We start from the raw sequence: 25057 nt of genomic DNA, 5'->3' as shown, positions 1-25057 counted from the left end.
TAGTGTCTGTGTTAACTCCAGGAGTTAGGGTCAGAACTGAATGGAGTTGCATTGCTGGAAACCCAGCTGGTATTGGAGAATTGGTTGCTGCTGGTGTGGGAAAACACCACATATTTAATGTGGGAAGTGGTGTCAGAAGAAAAACTGCACACCTATCCCACGAGGCTGTGGTAAAGACTAAACCAGTTAGAACACATCTGGCACTTAGAACAGTGCTTGGTGCACTGAAGCTCTCAGTAAGTGTTAGTTATACTGTAAATTATCTGCAAAACCTCAGGACTGGGGAAAGAAGAAGGAGGGTGGTAAGCAATAATCAGTTAGTCGAGGATTCACTGAGGGCCCACTGTGTGCCCAGCTGTGTGCCGGGCTCCCCAGGGAGGCCTGAAAAGCAAATGTGGCTTTCAGATACATTCTTGCTTTTGGGAAGTGCATACTGGTTGGTGCCCACCACATCACTCACACACACACACACACACACACACACACACACACACACACCACACTTTACAGGTCAAGCCATGTGGAATAGGTCTTGCAGCAAAGTCAAGAAGCCTTAAGGAAGACTTCCTGGGGGAGAAGGGGCTTGGCCTTGACCTTCAAGAGCAGATAAATGTAGCCCGTACTGCAGGCAGGGCAGGGGAAGGATGAGCACTGAGAAGGAGCTTCTGGCCTGGGCATCTGAGGTGCCCTTGGAAAGAAAGTTTCAGGGGAGAGTTTGGGGGTAAAGCTAGGCAAGGCAGAGGGAAATTAGGGCAAAGAGGAGGGGTGACTCTGTGCCTAGACCTCAGGGTCTGAGGGGGTCTCCCTGACTCCCCACCCGGAGCTCTGGCCCCACCTGGCCACTGCAGGCCCCCTGAACACAGCCTGGTTTCCAGCCCCAGTGACTCAGCTGGACGGAGGGCCCAGCTGCCCCAGGCCATCTGCCGGGTTGTCTGGGGCTCTACAGGGGCAGCTGGAGGAAAACAGTCCAGGAGGAGATGCCCTGGCCTGCAGGACAGCAGCTGCTCCGAGCAGCCCATATGATCCTGACCTCACTGCCGCGGGACGGCGGTACCATGGCCAGGGCCAGGGCGGCAGCGGGCGGTGCTCGGAGAGCCTCACAGATCCTCTGGCAGCTTTCCCCAGACTGTCTGCTTCCTTCTCCTCTCCTTCCTCTCCCCTTCCCTTCATGTGTCCTGGTTTGGCCTTTTCCATACATTTATTGACTGACCTCCCTCGGCCGTTTACCTGTAGCTGGACTTAGAGTGTCTAAGTCTTTTTTGACAAGCTCCAGGGTGGTTACCCAGTTTACAGGCAGCATAAAGAGGCCGGACTGCTTGTCTAAATCCTACTTTTGGAACTTAGTCGTTGTATGACCTTGGGCATAACCTCTCCTGATCTGTAAAATGGGATAATATTGGTAGCTACATCATAGGGTTGTTGGGGGGGATTAGTAAACTAACAGCTAACTTAGAACAGTGCCTTAGCACAGTAAGTACTGGGGAAGTATTTTTGGGTGGGCCAAAAATTTCATTCGGGTTTTTCCCTAAGATGGTATGGAAAAACCCGAACGAACTTATTGGCCAATCCAATATTATTATTGTTACTATTACTATTATTATTATTTAGCTCTATTACCAGCTTGAGATACCTCCATTCACACAGAGTATGTGCTCAGTGCTATGTGCTAAGCCCTTCCTGGGTGAAGGGGTCATTCAGACCCCTTCTCTCCAACAGGAGGTTCAGAGGCACACTGGGATGAAGGGAGGATGGGAAAAGGCCCAGAATGGGGAAATAAGAGGTCCCCAACCCAATTTTGTAATGCCTCATCTCACTGCTGAATCTTTGCTCCTAGCAAGCCCACCCCTCACCATGCCTTCCTGCAGGCTCCCTCCTGCACCAACAAACACCCCCCTGCAACTTGAATGACCCTTCCGCCTATTCCCATACTCCACTGGAAGTAGCACCTGATACATCCAGAAGCCCCCCACACCCCGATTCCCTCACCCACACCCTGTTGGCATATGCCAACTTTCTCTTGTCAGCACTATATTTATTTGCTCTGGTTTATCTGTAACTATAAGCCTTTCCCTAGTACATGTATGAACTCCAAAGCTGGGTCTCTGAGCAGCAGCCCACAGGCCTCACACCCCAAGGACTTCCCGGGCTGCCAGGGCAGGGATGGAGTGGCCTGGCCCTGCCCTTTTACCTGGGTCTCCGAGAGGTTCAGCTGACGGGCCAGCTCAGTGCGCTCACGGCCCACCACATACTGGCAGCGCTGGAACTCCATCTCCAGGCGGTATAGCTGCTCAGCTGTGAAGGATGTGCGGCTCCGCTTGGGCCGGTCCAGGTCCAGGCCCTTGGGCAGGACAATTTCCCGGATGGTTCCTTTGGCGTCTGCAGGGGTCATGAAAAGAGGCAAGTGAGTTCACTAGTTAAGGATTTAAGCCACCAATGAGCATCTTAATGAGAGGCAGCATGATCTGATGGGGAGCTCCTCATGTCTGGGCCTGGCTGTGTGACCTCTGACAAGTTGTTTACCCTCTCTGGGCCTTACCTCCTTAATCACCCAATGCAGTATGTTGTATCTAATGTATGTATACGAATGGGCCTCAGCACAAATGTCAGGTCTATCATCATAGCCTGGTCAGAAAGGAGAAAGGACTCAGTCTGACCCAGTCAGGATTGTCTTCCCTTAGCAGAATAAGAAACAAATGGAAAGAGAAATACCAAGTCCTCAAGTGCAGAGGAAAAGATGGGTTAGAATTGGATATGATCCATCAGGTAAGGCTTACCAGAGGAAATGTCCAGAGCCAGGTCTTAAGCCCTGTGTGTGTGTGTGTGTGCGCGTGTGTGTGTGTGTGTGTGTGTCTAGTGTGTATGGGTGCAGTCTCTGTCCACAGACCCTCCTGGGGTCCATGAAGAGGCTTGCTGGTGTGGGGTAGAGCTGGGATCCCCAGGAGGAGCCTGAGGACCAATTGCCACTGTATCAAGCTTCTGGGGTGCCTTTGAGAGGGGGATCTTCAGCCACTCCTCGTGTGCCTAGTCCTGAACAGCAGGGCCACCCTCCTGGGCCCTGGTCCGATGCCCTCCATGCATGGGGTTTCTAATATTTTGGAGCCTACTTAGGAAAGGTTAAAAAATCTGTAGCCCACATTCACCAGATAGTCCCACTGAAAGAACTCAGCAAAAGCAAAATTCCTTGGGGTGGGGGGTTTTATATATATATATATATATATATATATATATATATATATATACACATCAGCTTTAAGTATAGGGGCAAAGACAATCTACGTTTGAACCACATACACTGATGGCTTGAAATCTTGTTATTAGAAAAGTTTTATGTCAAAAATTAAAGTGTGGAAATATGCAGCATCATATTCTGTAGGATTTACCAAACCTCTCCCAACACGTGCTGTTAATAACGATAAAGCTAAACTAAGAGTAATTTGCTGTTACATAGGATGGTTAGTGTCACTGGGAAACTTACCAACTCAAGGCAGCACTTGTAACCAAGCACAGGTAACAAAGCAAACCTCCAAGCTTGCAGGAACTCCGCCCATCTCCAGGGGGCATGCACAGTCGAAGTTTGCAATGCGGTCAGAACCGTTAGTGGCCGTGGCCGCTCATAATAATAGCTGACATCTCTGCAATGCTTGCTCTGGGCCAGGCACCATTTTAAGTACTTAAACTCTCCCCGTGTCTCAGAAAAGTTGGAACTGTTATTATCCCCATTTTACAGATGGGAAAATGGAGGAACAAATTTTAAGTCACTTACCCAAGTTCATACTGACAGTGTTTAATAAGGTCTAGAAACACCCTCATTTTACTTGATGAATACCCTCTTTTAGTAATCCTTAGTGATTCAATTGATAGGTTATAGTGAAGAAAACTTTGGTCATGGGTAGAAAATAGAATGGGTTCATCATTGCCCTGGAAGATGTAGGAAAGGAATTACATTTGGGATGTGCTGTTTGTTAAGAGGCTCCTTCTGAGCCACAGGACTGTAGAGGCTACTTTTAAAATCCCTACTCTAGAGGGTGAACCTGAGACCTCTCCCTCCATGTCCCTCAGTGTATTTTATGAGACCGGTTCTTCTTGCCTCCTGCTAGGGTCAGTTAATGTTCACTCCTCCAGGGTGCACTTTAGCTCTTCATGGGCTCCTAGCTCAAAGGTCCTGCCCCCGATCTCAGAGGTTCGAGCACCTTTGTATTCTCAGTCAACCCTCGGGGAGAAGGTGAGCCTGGGTGGCGGACAGAATCATAGCCCAGAGGCTGCCCTCCCCCACCACTGGGCTAGTCTTGCCAGAGCGCTGGGCAGAGCACAGCACATGAAAGGGCACCCTGCTCTTGGAGACTTGGTAGAACCATAGGCCTTTGAGGACAACGCAAGCTTCCCCCCACCCCGATACTTTCTACATTTTAAAATAGTGGTATAATATTTGTGACCCCATTGTGACTGGGTCCCCTTTGCACAGGTTCTACTGTCTACAACTGTGAAACCAGTCTCAGAACTTTCCTCACAACACTCAAGTGAGCCCAGCTCCAAAGGCACTGATTTTATTAAAAATGTCTTGGGGGGGGTGTGAACAGGAGACAGGGTGAGGGGTGTCATACGTGATGCTGGAAGCTTCATATCCTCTTCCGGGTAAGCCTCCTGGAGCCCACCTGAACCTCTGAGCCTGTGCTCCTGACCACTGAGGTCAAACCATATAGGACCTCCCCACCTTTCCTCTTTGTAGAGGAGCTAAGAGGAGCATTCCTGCCTCGGGGAGCAGCCAAGGGCAGCCCTCCTCCTCAGGGCCAGGAGAGGCAGGAGCATGGAACAAAGGCACCTCAGACTGGTCCCCAGATATCCAAACAGGCCCTAGAAATCAGCACATGAAAGGATGTTCAACATCACTAGCCATTAGGGGAAAACAAATGAAAACCAGGAGAAATACATATCAGAGTAGCAAAAATTAAAAGACTGAGGGACTTCCCTGATGGCGCAGTGGTTAAGAATCTGCCTGCCAATGCAAGGTACAGGGGTTCGAGCCCTGGTCCGGGAAGATCCCACATGCCATGGAGCAACTAAGCCCGTGCGCCACAACCACTGAAGTCCGTGCACCACAACTACTGAAGCCTGTGCGCCTAGAGCCCATGCTCTGCAACAAGAGAAGCCACTGCAATGAGAAGCCCACACACCGCAGTGAAGAGTAGCCCCCGCTCTCCGCAATGGGAGAAAGCCTGCATGCAGCAACGAAGACCCAACACAGCCAAAAAAAAAAAAAAAAGTCAAGTTTTATGTTACGTGAATTGCATCTCAATTTTAAAAAAAAAGGGTGCCAAAAGGCTGGTGAGGATGCCAAGAAACTAGATCTCTCATTCATTGCTGGTGGGAATGTAAAATGGTGCAGCCACTCTGGAAACTGACCTAGCAGTTTAACTTATATTAACCACCCCGTGACCTCATTCCTGGGCATTTATCCCAGAGAAACGAAATCTTAGGTTCACATCAAAACCTACACGGAGATATTCATAGTAGCGTTATTTGTGGTAGCTCCCAAATGGAAACAATCCAGATGTCCCTCAACAGGTGAATGGATAAACAAACCGTGGTACAACAATGACTATTGATAGACACAGCAAATTGGATACATCTCCAGGGAAATTATACTGAGTGAAAAATACCAAGGCAGTCCTTCAGATTATGTACTGTATGATTCCATTTATATTACATTATCAAAATGACAAAGTTACAGAGGTGGAGAACAGATCTGTGCTTGCCAGAGGTTAGGGAAGGGAGGCTGTGACTATATAGGGGTTTCTTGGTGGTGACAGAACAGTTCTGTATCTTGATTGGGGTGGTGGTTATATGGATCTATAACTGTGATAAAATGTCATAGCACTATATACAAAGAAAAAAGTGTATGCAGGGCTTCCCTGGTGGCGCAGTGGTTGCGCGTCCGCCTGCCGATGCAGGGGAACCGGGTTCGCGCCCCGGTCTGGGAGGATCCCACATGCTGCGGAGCGGCTGGGCCCGTGAGCCATGGCCGCTGAGCCTGCGCGTCCGGAGCCTGTGCTCCGCAACGGGAGAGGCCACAACAGAGGGAGGCCCGCATACCACCAAAAAAAAAACAAAAAACTCCCCTTGATTTCACATCTATTTCTGGCTACTACTCTATTTCTCTGCTCCCTTCAGACAAAGTTCATTGAAAGAGTTTTTTGTCTTGGTGTTTTCATTTGCTATCTTCACTTCTCCCATTCTAATCAGGTTTCCATCCCCATCCATCAAAACCCATTTTTTGAAAGATCATTAGTAACCTGCATGTTGTCAAATCCAGTGGTCACTTCTTTGTCCTCATTTTACTGACACAGTGGATCGCTCTTTTCATCCTGAAACACCTGTTGCACTTACTTGGCTGCCAGGACACCACTCCTTCATCGTTCTAGAGAAACGAAATCTTAGGTTCACATCAAAACCTACACGGAGATATTCATAGTAGCGTTATTTGTGGTAGCTCCCAAATGGAAACAATCCAGATGTCCCTCAACAGGTGAATGGATAAACAAACCGTGGTACAACAATGACTATTGATAGACACAGCAAATTGGATACATCTCCAGGGAAATTATACTGAGTGAAAAACCGCAGTGAAGAGTAGCCCCCGCTCTCCGCAATGGGAGAAAGCCTGCATGCAGCAACGAAGACCCAACACAGCCAAAAAAAAAAAAAAAAGTCAAGTTTTATGTTACGTGAATTGCATCTCAATTTTAAAAAAAAAGGGTGCCAAAAGGCTGGTGAGGATGCCAAGAAACTAGATCTCTCATTCATTGCTGGTGGGAATGTAAAATGGTGCAGCCACTCTGGAAACTGACCTAGCAGTTTAACTTATATTAACCACCCCGTGACCTCATTCCTGGGCATTTATCCCAGAGAAACGAAATCTTAGGTTCACATCAAAACCTACACGGAGGTATTCATAGTAGCGTTATTTGTGGTAGCTCCCAAATGGAAACAATCCAGATGTCCTTCAACAGGTGAATGGATAAACAAACCGTGGTACAACAATGACTACTGATAGACACAGCAAATTGGATACATCTCCAGGGAAATTATACTGAGTGAAAAATACCAAGGCAGTCCTTCAGATTATGTACTGTATGATTCCATTTATATTACATTATCAAAATGACAAAGTTACAGAGGTGGAGAACAGATCTGTGCTTGCCAGAGGTTAGGGAAGGGAGGCTGTGACTATATAGGGGTTTCTTGGTGGTGACAGAACAGTTCTGTATCTTGATTGGGGTGGTGGTTATATGGATCTATAACTGTGATAAAATGTCATAGCACTATATACAAAGAAAAAAGTGTATGCAGGGCTTCCCTGGTGGCGCAGTGGTTGCGCGTCCGCCTGCCGATGCAGGGGAACCGGGTTCGCGCCCCGGTCTGGGAGGATCCCACATGCTGCGGAGCGGCTGGGCCCGTGAGCCATGGCCGCTGAGCCTGCGCGTCCGGAGCCTGTGCTCCGCAACGGGAGAGGCCACAACAGAGGGAGGCCCGCATAACCCCCCAAAAAAAAAAAAAAAAAAAGTGTATGCAAAAAATGGGTGAAATCTGAAGGTCAGTGGTCTAGTTAATTACATTGTACTAATGTCAATTTCCAGATTTTGATCATTATTGTAGTTATATAGGATGTCACCATTGTGAGAAGCTAGGTTGTAGACACATGGGATTTCCCTACCATTTTTGCAACTTCTTGTGATTCTCCAGCGATTTCAAAATAAAACATTAACAACAACAACAACAACAACAAAACATGCCATGAAGCTAGAATGATGTTTTGTCACAGAAACTGACAAATCCATTAGTGGAAAGAATATAATAGTGTTTCCCCAAATGCCTTTGCATTTCACTTGTGGTTTGTAAGATGATTTAAAATGGTACATAAATAAACCTTTGTCATTTCAAAAGATATGCACTTATTTTACGGTTTACTAGAAAAAATTTAAACCTATGATTTTATATGCTTAGTAGGTATTTCATTTTAAAATATATTATGCTAAAATATTAAGTAAATAAATGAAACATGGATATAATAGAAATGGTAAAGTTGGTATTCAAATAACTGAATATTGGGAAACAAAATGGAATAAGGAATACACAATAGAGCCATGTACATTTAGTGGCAGAGTTTATGATAAAGGGAACATTCTATATGCGGACAGGTTGGTCTAGTCTATCAGTGGAGTTAAGTAGATTGATGACCATAAATTATCCGTTTGGAATAAAATCAAGTTAACTTCACATCTCACACCATAAAGAACAATGTTTCAAATGGATTAGAGAGCAAATCATAGAGTATAATATGATAAAGGGATTAACAGAAAATGTAGGAGGCTATTTTTAGAATCCTAAGCTTGGGAAGAGCTTTCCAAGCAAAATGCAAACCTGGACTGTAAAGGAAAAATAAAGGATGTATTTGACTACATTAAAGCTAAAAACTTTTGTATGACAAAGGCACCAAAACCAAGATAAAATACGAAAGACAGGATTGAAGAAAATCTTTTTTTAAAAGGCAAAGAAATAATATCCAGAATATATAAAATGCAATTATGAATACACAATTTTTTTAAAAAGGGCAATAGTCTAACAGAAAAAAATGGTCAAGTAATTTATGTGAGCCATTCACAGAAAAGATATCCAAATGGCCAATAAATATATGAAAAGATGAGCACAGCTTCACAGTAATCAGGATAATGCAAGTTCAAGCAACAATGGATAATCATTTATCCCCCTTAAGATTGGAAAGACATTAGCAGATGATAAATAAAGCAATGATACACTGTTGGAGAATCCACACTCCCATTCACTGCTGGTAGAACCATAAATTGTCACAACGTTTAAGGCTGCATTTGTCAAGTTTAAAGATGCACACAACTACTGCCCCAGCAATTTTATTTTAGTAGGTATTTATCCAGAAAAGCACAGGCTCATGTGCTCCAAGGTATATATAAGGATGTTTGCTGCAGCATTGTTCAAAATGTTGAAAATTCGAAAGCATCCTGAGTGTTCCCTGTAAGGGAAATGGCTGAACAAACTATGGTACATTCATACCATTCATATTTTATAAAATACCATGTAGCAATTTAAAAGAATGAGGCAATATCTATATGAACTGACATTAAGTGAAAGAAAGTAAGTAGTACTACCCCATTTATGTAAATAAAACAACTGTGTCTATTCAACCATTCAATATAAATTTAATAAGCGCCAACTATGTGCCAAATAGTATTCTCAGGTCTGTGGATATAGAAATGAGCAAAATTGACAAGGTCCCTGTTCCCATAGAGCTTGTGTTAGGGAGAAAGGCAGATAATACATTTAAAAACTAATATGAAAGGTACTGATAAATGCTGTGAAGAAAATAAAACAAAATAAGGGGATATTACTGACCCTCTCCAAATAGCTAACATACAAGAGTCATAGTGTGTGGGACTTCTCTGGTGGCGCAGTGGTTAAGAATCCACCTGCCAATGCAGGGGATGTGGGTTTGATCCCTGGTCAGGGAAGATCCCAAATGTCGCAGAGCAAATAAGCCGGTGTGCCACAACTACTGAGCCTGCGCTCTAGAGCCTGTGAGCCACAACTACTAAGCCTGTGTGCTGCAACTACCAAAGCACGTGCTCCTAGAACCTGAGCACCGCAACGAAGAGTAGCCCCCGCTCACCACAACTAGAGAAAGCCCGAGCGCAGCAACGAAGACCCGACGCAGCCAAAAATAAAAAGAGTCATAGCGTGTGTTTTTGTATTTGCTATTTTAGCCAGGAGTGGCAGAGAAGGGCACTCATCAAAGTCGTGTTAATGTATAAGCCATGAATGCTGTTTGCCAGTGTTTCCAACTCCTTCCAGGCACATGGTAGGGTTGCACTAATTTTCTGCCCTTTGCAATCAGATGTGGCCAAATGATTTGTTTTAGTCAAGAGGAAAGGATGCGGGCACTTTCAGGAGAACATGTCAAAAGCTGGTTCATGATTTGCCACACCGCCTTCCCCCTACTGTGATGGTCATAGAGGCAGGAGCCAAGCTGGAGCTTGGGTTTCTGAGTACCAAGACCAGCCCCTGGCCACTTGTGATCTACTTATCAAGTGAGTTCGAAATATACTTGTGTTTTCTTAAACCTCTGAAGTTTTAGTTTGTCTCTGCAGCAAAATCTAGTCCGTCCTACTGACAGAGCCCCCTTCCTGGAATTGTTCCTTTTCTAGGTGGGGTTGTGGGGGAAGCACTGGGAAGGAGGGGCAGCTTAACTGCAGAGCCTCTTTGTGGGTAGAGTCTTGTTAGGGTGAAATGCATGAGTCTAACTGGAATGAAGGCTGAGTTTTGCTGTCCTTCAGATCTCCTCAAAGAGAGGTGAGCCCTAGGGGTACAGAGGAGAGTGAGTTCCATCCAAAGAGCCTTTGCCATGGGAGAGGTGATGACCCCTGCTTGATAATAGATAGCTAATGCTCTTGACCTCTAGGACCAAAAATTACCCTCTCCACCTACCTCTCCCAATAGACCCCCTCAAAGTCCTACCCGACTTCATGCAGGTAGCACCCAGGTAGTTCCTTTGCATGATAAGCTGTTAACATGCTGATTTTTTTTTTTTTTGGCTGCATTGGGTCTTCGTTGATGTGCATGGGCTTTCTCTATTTGCAAGGAGCGGGGCTACTCTTTGTTGAGGTGCGCAGGCTTCTCGTTGCAGTGGCTTCTCTTGTTGCGGAGCACGGGATCTAGGTGCATGGGTTCCAGTAGTTGCAGCACACGGGCTCACTAGTTGTGACTCACGGGTTCTAGAGCACAGGTCAGTAGTTGTGGCGCATGGGCTTAGTTGCTCTGTGGCATGTGGGACCTTCCCAGACCAGGGCTCGAACCCGTGTCCCCAGCATTGGCAGGCGGATTCTTAACCACTGTGCCACCAGGGAAGTCCTGTGCTGATTTTTAAGTGTGACAAGGTCCTTCCTGCCTTAACAAACATAATGTGATCATTATAAAAATTCCTGATAAAATATTCATTCTCAAGTTTATTGGGAAAATTTAAAATGGAAGAATAGTTGAGAAAAAAATGTAAAGAATGAGGAGAGAATACTTGTATTACCATTACAGAAAAATATATTACATATCTACAGCAACTAAAATGGTATGATGATGACACAAGAGGTATGAAACAAATCCATGCCTATATGAGGAATTGGTATATTATAAAGATATTTCAAATTAGTTGGAGGAAAGACAAGATTATTAAAGACCTGGCTTTTGGATGATTAGCTCATTATCTGGAATAAAGTAATTTATCTCACACTGCATGCAAAAATATACACAAGATGGATTAAAACTTTAGATGTAAAAAACAAAGCTCTAAAAATGGAATAAAAACTCTGAAGAATTAAAAAAAATAAATGGCAGCTTTGAGTACCTAGAAATAAAATCTTCTGCAGGATGAGAGACAGTTAAAAGACAAGTGACAGATTGGGAGAAAATGTTAATAATACATGCATAACAGTCTTAATGTCTAGTACACACACAGCCTCTATAGTCTAATAAATAAAGTCAAGCAGTCCAGTGGGAAACTTAACAAATTAAATGAAAGGGTTATTCAGAGGAGAAGAAATACTAACGGCTAAAATATATGAAAAAATACTCAAGCTCAGAGGGACTTAGAGAAAATGAAAGTTAGAACAGCAATGAGATAAATTTTTTTTCAGATATCATATTTTATCTATCAGGCTGGGAAAGTTGTGCTGGCAAAGGTGAGGGAAAATAGGTTTTCTCAAGCTCTATTGGTGAGAATACAAATTAATACAAAATAAGCTTTTCTTGGAGGGTAATTTCACAATGCCTAGCTAAATTAAAAAAATGCATAGTTCCTTTGTTTCAGAAATTTTATAGAGGTTTCTATCCCAGAGAAATATTGGTATACTTTCATAAAGATAGACTCACTGTTTGTAGCAGTTTGTAAGAGGAAAAAAAAAAAAGGAAAAAGCTGAATGTTTATCAACAGGCTGGTATGTAGACATTAACAAGAATGAGGTACATCTTCATATACTGACCTGAATGGATGTCCATTAAATCCTGCTACATGAAAACAACAAGTACATTTGTACAAACCCAGTTTTATAAAGAACAAAAGGTAAAACTAAACTTTGTGTGTATGCGTGCTTGTACCTACATAGAATTAAGTCTGGCAGGTTGAACACCTCTCTTTTCTGTTTGCTCTGTGGAGTGGGAGCTGGTCAGGGAGAGAAGATTTCTCCCATCTTACTTAATGCACTTCTTTATCATTTGGTTTGTTGCAAAGACTATCACACTCTGTGAACAGACTATTTTAGTAGTGTGCAAAAATATCCCACCTTTGTAATATATAACTTACATATTTGTGTTTTTCAATTACTAGGGAAAGTTTGGGAGGTTACATCTTGGGAGTGGAAGTGTATCGTGTGAGAGAAATGAAAAATTTTCAACTTTCACATGATTTCAGCATGGATTGGTTTTGTAATTAACAGGGTATTTTACACAATACTGAGCAGAGTTCCCTGTGCTATACAGTAGGTCCTTGTTGGTTATCCATTTTAAATATAGCAGCGTGTACATGTCAATCCCAAACTCCCTAATATCTGCTCAATATATATATATATATTTTTTGCGTTATGCGGGCCTCTCACTGTTGTGGCCTCTCCCGTTGCGGAGCACAGGCTCCAGACGCGCAGGCTCAGCGGCCATGGCTCATGGGCCCAGCCGCTCCGCGGCATGTGGGATCTTCCCGGACCGGGGCACGAACCCGTGTCCCCTGCATCGGCAGGCGGACTCTCAACCACTGCACCACCAGGGAAGCCCATGCTCAATATTATGTAACAACCTAAACGGGAAAATAATTTGAAGAAGAATAGATACATGTATGTGTATAACTGAATCACTTTGCTGAACACCTGAAACTAACACATTGTTAATCAACTATACTCCAATATAAAATAAAAAATTTTAAAAATGGATATTTTATACTTCAAAAATGAAGAGACATTAGAAAGAAAAATAAAAGATAAATTATAAACTCAAAAAAATGTAATGCATACTGAATATTTTGTAACAAAATTTAAGAGTATTGTATTATAAATATATATAACATATACATTATATATAATATATATAATATTGTTACCTTTTGTTGGAGAAGAACTTTCTAGTTGAAAACTAAAATGTAGGGGCTTCCCTTGTGGTACAGTGGTTGAGAATCTGCCTGCTGATGCAGGGGACACGGGTTCGAGCCCTGGTCTGGGAGGATCCCACATGCCGCGGAGCCACTAGGCCCGTGAGCCAAAACTACTGAGCCTGTGCGTCTGGAGCTTGTGCTCCGCAACAAGAGAGGCCACGATAGTGAGAGGCCCGCGCACCGTGATGAAGAGTAGCCCCCGCTTGCCACAACTAGAGAAAGCCCTCGCACAGAAACGAAGACCCAACACAGCAAAAATAAATAAATTAATTAAAATGTAGAAGCCCAAAAGGAAATGACCATTAGATGTGATTAAAGTTTAAATTTGAGTTCAGAAAACCCCCCAACTCACAGCAAAGTCAAAAAAAAAAAAAAAAAAAAAGAAAAGAAAAAGAAAAAGATCTGGGGATGTTTGCAACACGTCACAGAGAAAGGGATTATTTCGGGCTTCCCTGGTGGTGCAGTGGTTGAGGGTCCGCCTGCCGATGCAAGGGACACGGGTGGATCATTTCCCATCTATAAAATATTTTAAAATATGTATATGTATGTTTACATGTTACATATATGTTATATGTTTACCTAAGTATATTTATATAACATATATTGATATATAAATATGTATAAATAATGTTTACTACTATAAGAAAATAATGAGCAAACCAATAGAGAAATGGCTAAGTATACGAATGAAAAATTCACAGAAGAGGAAATAAAAATGAAAAATAAGTATATTTTAAATATGTTTAAGTATTTTAAGTATATTTAAAATGTTTATATATTTAAAATATGTTTAACCTCACTAGTAATTAAAATGCCAAATAAAATAAGATATTTTTTTCACTTGAAAAGATTTTACTCTAAAAGATTGAGTATATCCTGGGTTGGGAGGATGTGGAGAAATGGCACATTTATACACAATTTCTGGTAGTATAAATTTGTACATTTTTGGCATTTAGAAATAACAATCACAGTTTTAAGCATATATACTTGTATTTTAAAATTTCACTTCTAGGACTTTATCCTGTAATTATATGCATACCAGACATATGTGAAATGATGTTTATTATTTTAAAATTTTTATCATGAGAAATTTCAAACATACAAAATAAGAGAGAATAGTATGGGCTTCCCTGGTGGCGCAGTGGTTAAGAATCCGCCTGCCAATGCAGGGGACACGGGTTTGAGCCCTGGTCCGGGAAGATCCCACATGCCGCGGAGCAACTAAGTCCGTGCGCCACAACTAATAAGCCTGTGCTCTAGAGCCCGCGAGCCACAACTCCTGAGCCCGTGGACTACTGAGCCCGTGTGCTGCAACTACGGAAGCCCGCGCGCCTGGAGCCCATGCCCCGCAACAAAAAAGAAGCCAGTGTAATGAGAAGCCTGCGCACTGCAAGGAAGAGTAGTTCCCACTCGCTGCAACTAGGGAAAACCTGTGCACAGCAACAAAGACCCAAAGCAGCCAAAAATAAATAAATAAAATAAATAAATTAAAAAAAAAAGAGAGAGAATAGTATAATGAATTCTGATATACCTATCCCTCAGCTTCAACAATTATAAACTCAGGAACAATCCTATTTCTTCTATATCCCTGTAATTTTAAGCAAATCCCAGACATCATATCATTTCATCCAGAAACATTTTTATACGTATCTCTAAAGACTCCTTTAAAAAAGCAATCACAATACTATTGTCACTATTAGAAACATTAACAACCATTCCTTAATATAATAAAATGTCTCACCTGTTTACATATTTTTCACATTGTCTCATAAATGAGACTTTAAAAAAATCTGGGGCTTCCCTGGTGGCGCAGTGGTTGAGAATCTGCCTGCCAATGCAGGAGACACGGGTTCGAGCCCTGGTCTGGGAAGATCCCACATGCCGCGGAGCAACTAGGCCCGTGAGCCACAACTACTGAGCCTGCGCATCTGGAGCCTGTGCTCTGAAACAAGAGAGGCCGCGATAGTGAGAGGCCCGCGTACCGCGATGAAGAGTGGCCCCCGCTTGCCGCAACTAGAGAAAGCCCTCGCACAGAAACGAAGACCCAACACAGCCATAAATAAACAAACAAATAAATAAATAAATAAATAAATTAATTTTTAAAAATCTGTTCAAATTAGGATACAAAGATGTTCACTGAAACATTGTAAGTGTGAAAAAATAGAACCAACGTAAATATCCATCAACAAGGGACTGGTTAAATAAAAGTTTATTATATCTGCATAATGTAGTACTATGCAGCTGTTAAAAATAATGAGGCAGTTCTAGATAGAAATATATTTATCAAATGAATGTTTATTAAATGAAGAAAAGCAGTTTGCCAAAACTCTCACTTTTGTAATATATAATTTACATATTTATGTTTTCCAATTACTAGGGAAAGTTTGGGAGATTGCATATTGGGAGTAGAAGTGTATTATGTGGAGGAAATGAAGAACTTTCCATTTTTACATGATACAGCAAAACAGCACAGATTGGTTTTGTAATTAGAAAGATATTTTGTATTTCAGAAAACAAAAGACATCAGAAACAAAATTAGAGAACAATTTATAAACTAAAAAAAACTGCAACATATATTGAAAGCAATGAGCTACTGTCCATAGTACAGAATTTCTACAAATCAGTAAGGAAAGGAATATTTGAAAATTAAAATGGTCAAATGAAATGAATTAATAGATAGCAGAAGAAATACAACTGGCCAAAAAAAATGAAAAAATGCTCAACTTCACTAATAATCAAAGAAATAAAAATTAAAATGTCAGTGAGGTACTTCTTAGCAAAGGTATGTAAGATATACAATGTCCAATATGGGGAAAGGGCAAAGGCGGGGGTATAAATTGCTAAATACTTTTTTCCCCTAGAAGAACAATTTAACATCTATCGAGATATAAAGTGTAAACTGTGATAGCAAGATTTGGGGATACAAGCACTTTCAGGCATTGCTGGGCAGTGGGTGGGTACCATCTTATGGAGGGCTCCTGGGCATTGTCTTTCAAATTACAAATACAGATAGTCTTTGACCCAGTAACCTACTTTCAGGAACTTCTCTGACAGGTATACCCACACATGTGGAAATGACCAAGGAACAAGCTTATTTATTGCAGCATTGTATATAATAACAGAAGATAAGAAAAAAGCTAAATGTCTGCCATTAGGGCACAGGTTATATAATATACATTATGGTCTATCCAGTCTCTATAAATGGAATACTATGCATCTGTAAAAAAAACTAACTAAAAAACTAACTAAGAACTAAGAAGTTCTTAACATCCCAAGATACACTGGTAAGTGAAAATAACAAGGTGCAGAAAAATATATAGAGATGTCTCCATATGAGTAAAAAACAAAAGGATAAAAAGGCCATATAGCTGCACTGACTTGCATAAGCATAGAAATTATTCCGAAGAACATATTGAAAAGCAGTAAATAATGGCTGCCTTTGAGCCGGGTGGGAACTGAAGGATGGGGGACACGGATGGGAGAGAGATTTTTCACTGTGTGCTTAAAACAACATTTTTTTTTTTTTTTTTTTTGGTGGTAGGCTGGCCTCTCACTGTTGTGGCCTCTCCCATTGCGGAGCGCAGGCTCCCGATGCCCATGGCTCACGGGCCCAGCCGCTCTTCGGCATGTGGGATCTTCCCGGACCGGGGCATGAACCCGTGTCCCCTGCATCGGCAGGCGGACTCTCAACCACTGCGCCACCAGGGAAGCCCTAAAACAACTTTTTGATGTTTGAATCAAACGATATAATTAATATTTTAAAATTAAAAGAAACACATTTAAAATTTTTTTAGTGTGTGTAAACCTTTCAAAAGGTTTCCTAGCAGCAATTCCACTGCTAGGAATTTATCCTTTGGAAACACTCAAGGGGGCAAAGACCCAGGCATTGGGAGCTCATTTTGCAATCTCCCAGACCTTCCCTAGTAATTGAAAAGCATAAATATGTAAGTTATATATTACAAAAGTAAGATTTTTTTTGTAAATTAGTCTTTTTATTTTATAAAATTTATTTCATAAATATCTTTGTAGCTAGAAGTGCTCTAACCACTGCATAGTACTGCATTAAGCAGATATAATAAAATTTAATTTAACCAGTCCCTTGTTGATGGATATTTAGGTTGGTTCTACTTTTTCACAATTACAAACAATGCTTCACTGTACCAGGGAAAAATAACAGGAACATCCTCCCAGAGGATAGGAGAATCCGGCATTCCCCCACCAGAGTAGTACTGTACAGTCACGGAACTGTGTGAAATGGGCCAAAGAGATGACCCCTGCGGACTGAATTATTCTTAACAGGTTAAGTCGAAAGACAGCTTACGTAATATGATTCCGCTTTCGCTACTGTCTGTATAGGAGAGTGAGGAAATCTCCTGAAACACACCTCAAACTGGGAATGCTGGCTTCTACCACTTCGGTTTGTTTGTTTTTACCTTGAGCACGTATTACTTTTTGAATTTAATTTCTCTATCTTCCGGTCTACATCGTGAGCGTGGCCTTAACATTCCTCGCGGGGGGTCCTCCACCCGCCGCTCCCTGGTTCCCCGCAGCTCCGCCGTGGGCGGCGTGACAAGCAAAACACAGAACAAACCGTGACTTTAAATACCCGGTTATTTCAAGCTCCAACAGAGGACTGGAGACGTGTGAATTGGGCGGGGAGGAGGAGTGCGGATTTATCTAGTTATTTACCTGGTTGGCCTTGCGGGTGGAACCTCACCCTAAGCAGCTGCAGAGAGCCGGGAGCCTCACTACCGCCCTTTCGGCCCTGTGCTTCCCTCGGCCTGATCCAAGGAACCAGCAAAAGAAACCATATTTGAGCTTTTTCAGGTTCTGTAGTTTAGTGGTTCCCAAGTTGAGGATTGCACAAAATTCCAGAAATATGGCGTCGTCAACTTTATATTTTAACAATTATTCTGGGCTCTGGCATCATCACCATTTCATGTAAGGAACGACTTTGTAACGTCAAAAAATAAGGAGGTCTCTTCACAACAGATGTTCTTCCCAGGGAGGGGTGTTGCGGCCTCCTACCTAGTGAAACACGAGATGGGGATGGTTTCGCCTCCTCTCATTCGTTAGGCAAATATTTACTGAGTGCCTACTGAACGCGTCTGGGGAGATGGCGTGGGTTTGGCGAGTGCGGTGACTACCTCCTTCGTGGTCCCCGCGGGGCATCAAGGGAACCGGGCTCCGGCGCCCGCTTCCCTTGAGTTTAGCGCCGACATCGCTCCCTCGCCACCCGGGCCCCGCCGCCGGGGCGGGTCAGGACCCCGGCAAGTCCCCGCTTGCGAAGCAGTCTCTCGGTTGGTAAGCTGAGCACCAGCAGCCCCACCGGGTCGGTCTGGCACGTAGTGGGTACTCATTAATGTTTGTGGAATGAAATCAACTAGCAAGCGAAGGGCAAGATCATGGGAGAACGTGGGAGAGTTGGTTCGGGGGATTTTACTGGGCCTGGGGGGAGGGGTGGCAAGCAGCATCCCACGGTCGCCCCCACCCCCCGGCCGCGCTCGCAGGCCTGGCTTTTCCGGGTCCGCCCACTCCTCGGCTTTGTAGGCCAGATTCGGTCCTGGCACTGCCACCCCGGCACCCCTAGCCGAGACCCTCCAACCTCCCTCCTGGATGGGCGCGGGGTGGGGGGGCAAACCAAGCTCACTGACCACCCCTGGTCCTGGGGATCCCTGGGCAGGCCTACTCTGCCTCGGCGTCCTCTGTCAGAGATGTTCAAACTGGGGTACGCAACACCGCGGATGCACTGAGAGCAATCTGCTACCCGCTTTCCGAGGAGAGTCAAGCCGACCTTTAGTTTATATTAAGCAAACAGGAAATAAAAGGCAAAATTCACATGCTTTTCCCTATACCGCCCCCGCCGGCCCCACGCCCATTTAAAGTACAAATCAAAGAAACTGCGAACTGAGAGGGAGCTTGGGTTGTTTACTGTGGCCCCAGACTTGAGTCCGGCGTAATTGAGGAAAGAGCAGCGTAGGGCCAACAGGAGCCTTAGAAGCCCTCTGTCGCCACAGGGGGTGCACAGTGTGCGGAGACCCAGTCTGTTTGATGTCACCGTACAAAGTCCCAGGGACACACGCTGCTGCAGTCCGTTCCCTCCCCTCCAGTTCCGAGTACCCACGTGCAGTCCCAGCCTCCCTGCCCGGCTGGGTCACCTGTGGGCCACCTGGAAGCTCAGACCTTCCAGGTGTGCGTGTGCGTGTGCGCGCGCGGGATGCGGCAGCGTGTCCACCGGCACCCGAGTTCAAGAGACCACCGGCAGCAAGAGCTGAGAACACAAGGAACCGCCAAACGCCCTGCACAGTTCCCTGAAAATGAAACGGTGCACGCAAGACACACCAACAAGACTATGCATTTGGCTGCAGGTCTGCTTCTGCTTGTGTGTGTTGGGGGTGGGGTGGGGGCATGGATATAAAGGAGAAAAATAAAGAGCAAAAATGAAGGGGCCCAGCACAGACCCGCCCGAGAATGTGGGTCCATCTGCCAAAAACAAGGCATAAACATAAAACAAAAACAATCCCAGGAAAATATAAAAGAAACCTAATACCCGCCACAAGCCCCCAAACTAAAACTAAAACCAAAAACCCCAAAGTGCAATCCCCTGCATGAATCATTTAAATCTTTCAACCACTGCCTGGCGGGCTGGTCCTGGGTTATCTCCTCTCTTAGCAGACTTACACTGAGGCTATAGTCCCAAGGTCTGGTGTCTGGAGGGCCCAGGTGCTGGGACTCGCAATCCAGTACTCCTTCCAATACAACACTCTGCCTCACCGACTCCACTGCCAAAACACTCCATCAGGAAGATGGCAGGTGTGCCCTTGTGGAGCTGCCACGACCTGCCAGGGGAGGACTGCTAGGTCTGGGCGGAGTCCTCCTAGGTCCAGGGGCTGCTGTAAATCCAAGTAGAAAGGGAGGCGACGTCAACCAGCGTTGACGCTGGTCAACGCTGAGCCCAGATCTGGCTGCAGAAGGGGGTTGTCTGTTCCCATGGGTTGCTACTAGCTCAAGCCCTGGAAGACTTGGCCCCTTGCCCAGCGTCCTCAGACATGTCTGCAGCATCCATCCAGTGCCCTGCCTGGTGTACACCATTGTGCTGTGTTTCGACCAATGCATTTCTGCAGCGCGGGTCTAGCACTTCACTCAGATTCTCAGGGGGCTGCACCCCACTAAATTCAATGACCCCCTGCCCCAAACCCACATCCACAGAGGGAATTGTTCAGCCACAGCCAGAGGCCCTGGTCTTCCTTTGTCCGCCCACATCCCCAGCCACTGGTCACATACATCAGGCTCCCAGATGAAAGCATTTCCGCTAGTGGGTGTTGGTGCTACGGGGTGAGGGGGGTAGCCATTCACTCAGTCAAAGGATTCCACAGTTTTCCTGTCTCCCTGCTCCCAGACAGAGGGGTGCTGAGCCAAGCCCGGAGTGCCGTAGGCCTCAAGGTGTGGGAGTGCCCAGCTGGCAGCCTCTAAATCCTGCTCCACTCAGCCCAAGGTGGCAGCACAGAGTTGGTGAGGCCCGATTGGGGTTTTGAGACTGGCAGGTCAGAGGGACGCTTTGGGTGAGCTGGGACCAGCGCTAGGCATTGTTCATAACATCTGCCGGGTGGGGTGACGCTGGCAGGCAGCCATTCCCGGCTCTACCCAGAGGGGTTGTTGAATTCGACTCTGAATTAATTTGAGAATCACGTAGGTGCATCTGAGTGTGCATAGACTGTGAGGTTTGGGAGTTTTGGGGTGAGAGTTATCCCACCTCTTCTGATCGCAAGGATCCCGCTCAACCGAAAAAGCCATAGCACCCAAGGCTGCAGCTAACTTAGAGCCATGGCTCTCCTTCCATCTGCTACCTGCCCGCAGCTTGTCCTTTCTAAACATAAAACAAAAGGATCTCCCTTGGGCTTCCCTGGTGGTGCAGTGGTTGAGAGTCTGCCTGCCGATGCAGGGGACGCGGGTTCGTGCCCCGGTCCGGGCGGATCCCACATGCCGCGGAGTGGCTGGGCCCATGAGCCATAGCTGCTGAGCCTGCGCGTCCGGAGCCTGTGCTCCGCAACGGGAGAGGCCACAGCAGTGAGGGGCCAGCGTACCGCAAAAAAAAAAAAAAGGATCTCCCACCCCTTCCCCTCATCAATCAACGGGCGGGCTGCGCAAGCAGAGGTGTGCGGCAGCCTAGCCGGCTCTAAAGTCCCCGTGGAAGCCTAGCTGTGCCCCCGGTGGGGTGTGTGGGGTGCCTGTTGTGTGTACATCCGTCATCCCAGTGGCCTTGTTTGTGCCCATGTGTGGCACGATGCAGCAAGGTCGCCTCCCTGGCTCCCTGACCCACATTTTGCAGAGGCAGGGAAACGTGCGTGTGAGGCATTGGTGGAGCGAGGGTTCCTCAAAGGGGATTGGGGAGGCCGCACTGTGTGGTCTGCAAGGTGGCACTGGGCCTCCTTTCATCAGCCGGTCCTTGACCCCTTGGCCGTTCACCTCCCAACACTTAACACAGCCTCTGGGCCCAGGGGGTGCAGTTGGGGAGGCCTCTGAGGAAGGAGGCCCACTGCCTGAAGCAGTTTGAGGCTCCTCAGAGTTCTCTCCCCTTTCATTCAATGGAACATTTATTTATGGAGATCCTGTTGGTTGTTTGCAGTTTTATAGACACCATCTCTGACCCTTAGCATAGCCCTTGAAGGGAAGCACTATGCTTTCTTTGTACAGATGAGGAAACTGGGGCACGGAGAGGCAGAGAAATTAGTTCAAGTTCAAAGGGCTGTAGTAAGGCCTGTATTCCAAACCAACTTCGCTTAATTCCAGCACCAGGCTTTCCTTTTCTTCCCCTGCACCTTGGGACTCCCCCAGCAGATCTGCTACCCTGGGGTAGAGCCCTCAAGGGAGCAAGTGCTGAGTGGAAAAGAGACAGAAAGAAAGACCCAGAGAGAGTGGGCCTCTTTCCCAGAATCTTCACCCCACCAGCAACCTGACAGCTGAGATGCTAACCACCTACCTTCCCACTTTTATGGTTTCCTCCAAGGGTACTTTGGGAGGATGTGTCCTTGGAAGTCAAGGGTAAAATGTACTCTTCGCTTAGAGCATACTGGAGGGACATTCAGCCAGGGGCCAAGACACTGCAGACTTCCCTTCACCAGTGCAGGGCCTTTCATCTGTCAGAGCCTCCGCCCTGGGCCCAGTGGGGCTGGAGTGACACAGGTGACCCTGGCTAGGAGGGATTAGCGGTAAATGATGTCCCTGGTATCTCAGGCCTGTAATAACCTCCTTGTCATTAAATGGAAAGGACAGAGGGATTTATGAGGGCCCTGTTTACCTTTTATTTCTTTTAGGTGCATAAATACCTCCTCTGTGCTCTATTTCCATTATACTGTATAAGTGTAATGGCACTGCTGTATTGCCTACACGCATTTGTAAAAGTACACCTGACAATGCACACAAGCTGCCCCACATACAGTGGTGGGGGGGTCCATCTCTTCCTGGCTGTGGATTGCTCCTAGAGTGGGTGGTCTCTTGGAGGGTAATTTTTTACTCCTACCTTTGGTGAGTCTACACCTGGGAGTTATTTGACTGACATCTATACACAAAATCTATTCGATCTACATGTGGAGTTAGTAGAGCAGAAGGGATGGTAGGTGGACACAGAACTCACAATTGTCCAGGCAGAAGGAAATGACTACCCATAGATGGAGTGTGAGGTGGTGAGTGTCCTGCAGGGACTTGAGGTCCTAAACTTGGGAGTGTGGGCTTAGGGGGCTGATTTCTCTGTTTCTGGAAGCCCTGCAGATTTCCTTAATGGAGCTCCAAGTTGGCTGCTAACGCCTTGTACCCAGGACATTCCACAGTCTATGGAATGAGATCTAATTTAATCCTAGGTGCCCAACAGTCCACATACCTGTTGGGTGGGGACCACCTCCCCATGCCCTGTCCTTTGACACAAGCCTGACCCAGAACAGCGCTGGGTGACCATACCTGGCCTGGAGTTTCCTGTGGTTTCTGAAGACCAGGGTCCTTGAGTCTGCGTCCAAGATGGTCAACAGTCAACTTCACATTGGGCCGCCTCCATGCTCTACCTTAGCCCCTTTGCCCAGAGCCACCCAAACCCAGCGGCTGTGCCCGACCAGGCCAAGGTGTCCCAGTCTGTGTGTGGGTAGCTCACACACAGCCCAGCCCAGATCAGACAAACTCGGGGTCCTGGTGCTGGAGCGAGCTCGAGCCAGTGTCAGTCAGGCTGGTTTCCCTTCCCTAGGCGGTGGCCGAGGAAATCAGCTCTGGCTGATTTCTCTCTAGGCCCTTAGGCTTGCAGAAAAGGTGCTCAAAAAAGAAAGGGCAAGAAAAAGGCAGCGGGAGGAAGCCGGGAGCGAGTTGGAGGAGCAGGCCGGGGCAGCCGTTACTCTCGAATGGCTTCTTCTAGGCGCTGGGTCTCCCGGTCCTGGGACTCCAGGATGATGGCGGAAATAGACCTCAGGCTCCGACCACGGCCTAGGGACGGGCTGAAGGCAAGACTCCGGGATTCCCTGTCTTCTCCCACCTCGCTAGGCCAGGCCCGGGTCCGGCGAAAGGCGAGCCTAGAGCTTCGCGTGAGGCTGGCTTTGGGGGCCGGGGTAGCCTCAGCCTCGCGGCGAGGAAGCCAGGTAAGGCTGGGCACTCGGACGCTTGCGGGAAGGGAATGCGAGCTCGGCGGAGAGAAATGGCCAGGAAAGAAGAGAGGAGGGAGAAGGGTGAGGGAGAACGGGAAAGACGCAAAAGGCCCGGCCGGGAGAAGGCCGCGCCGAGAGCCGGCTGGGCCCAGGCGCCGCGAGGAAGTGGGAACCGAGAAAGCGAAGCCCAGGCGGGCGAGCGGGGCGCACGCCGCCCTCCGCGTCCCGGTACCCTCTCCCGGGAGCAGCCCGGTGCGTCTGCGTGGCTGGGAACGGGAAACAAGGCTGGGCAGGGGGCGGCGGAGCGCCCCAGCTGCTGAGCGGAGCCTGGCCTCTTCCTCCCGCGGTTCCGGACGCTAGTGCCTCCTCGTCCTGACCCCGCGGAACGCTCGTGACGCTTTTCTCCGCACCCGCAGCGAGGGCCGCGGGGCGGGGACTCGGCTCTCCGCATCCCGCACTCGCAACTCCGCCCCCGCCACAGTAACCCGCCCGGATGGGCCTGGGAAGCTGAGACTCGTAAGGCAGTGAAACGGGGATTTCTTCGGTACCGGGCGCCGCTTTGTCCCCTGCACTCAGCTCGATGTCCAGCACACAATAGACGCTCAAAACAATGTTTGCTGAATGAATGACTGAATGATGACTGTCTGAATGAATATATGAATTGGGAAGTGGAGGCTGCAGGAAGGTCGGAGGCGCCAGTAGGGGATGGGAGGGGCGTCCGGTGGGCCAGGGCTTCGAGCTGTCCTCTTACCTCGCACCAGGATGCGGCGGCAGTGGTCTGCCTCTCCGAGCCCCGGCTGCCCGTCGCTGTCGGCGCCGCTCTCCCTGGAGCCCGCGGGGCTGGAGGCGGAGGTCCCGGCAGTCTCCTTTGGGCTGCGGCCGCCGTCATCAGCACTCGAGTCCTCCGCTCCGCCGCGGTCCCCGCCGCGCCCGCTCCGCGACTCCCGGCGTGAGGTGCCGCGGTCGCACTCGGCGCCCCCATCGCCCATGCCGGCCGCCACCTTCGCCTTAGCCACCGCCTGGCCAGCCTGGGCCGGCCGAGCCCGCGCCTCCCGCCCCTCGCGCCCCCCGCCCCCCTTCACCCCCCTCGCCCCGCGTTCCCCCCTCGCCCGGCCGCTCCACCCCTCCCTGCTGATTGGTCTTGAGTCGGGGTTCTCCGACTCCCAGCGGTGCGCAAGGGAGCTGCGCCTGGGGATGGGGGTTCGTTGGCCCTGCTCCCCCA

At 47.0% G+C, this 25057-nt stretch overlaps 1 protein-coding gene across 1 annotated transcript in view; it reads right to left on the bottom strand.

Moving 5' to 3' along the window:
- VAX2 (ventral anterior homeobox 2) overlaps window positions 1-24824 on the bottom strand; it is a 29140-nt gene extending 4316 nt beyond the window's left edge. The window contains exons 1-2 of the mRNA XM_024133474.3: window positions 24587-24824; window positions 2189-2376 (exon numbers count right to left, since the gene is read on the bottom strand). Of these exons, the coding sequence (XP_023989242.1) occupies window positions 2189-2376; window positions 24587-24824 (426 nt within the window). The remainder of the gene's footprint in view (window positions 1-2188; window positions 2377-24586) is intronic.
- Between the last annotated feature and the right edge of the window lie 233 nt (window positions 24825-25057).

This window comes from Physeter macrocephalus, chromosome 12, assembly GCF_002837175.3.
Source record: "Physeter macrocephalus isolate SW-GA chromosome 12, ASM283717v5, whole genome shotgun sequence".
Classification (NCBI taxonomy): domain Eukaryota; kingdom Metazoa; phylum Chordata; class Mammalia; order Artiodactyla; family Physeteridae; genus Physeter; species Physeter macrocephalus.
Note: the sequence above shows the minus strand (reverse complement) of the source record. Positions and strands in the feature narration are given on the sequence as shown.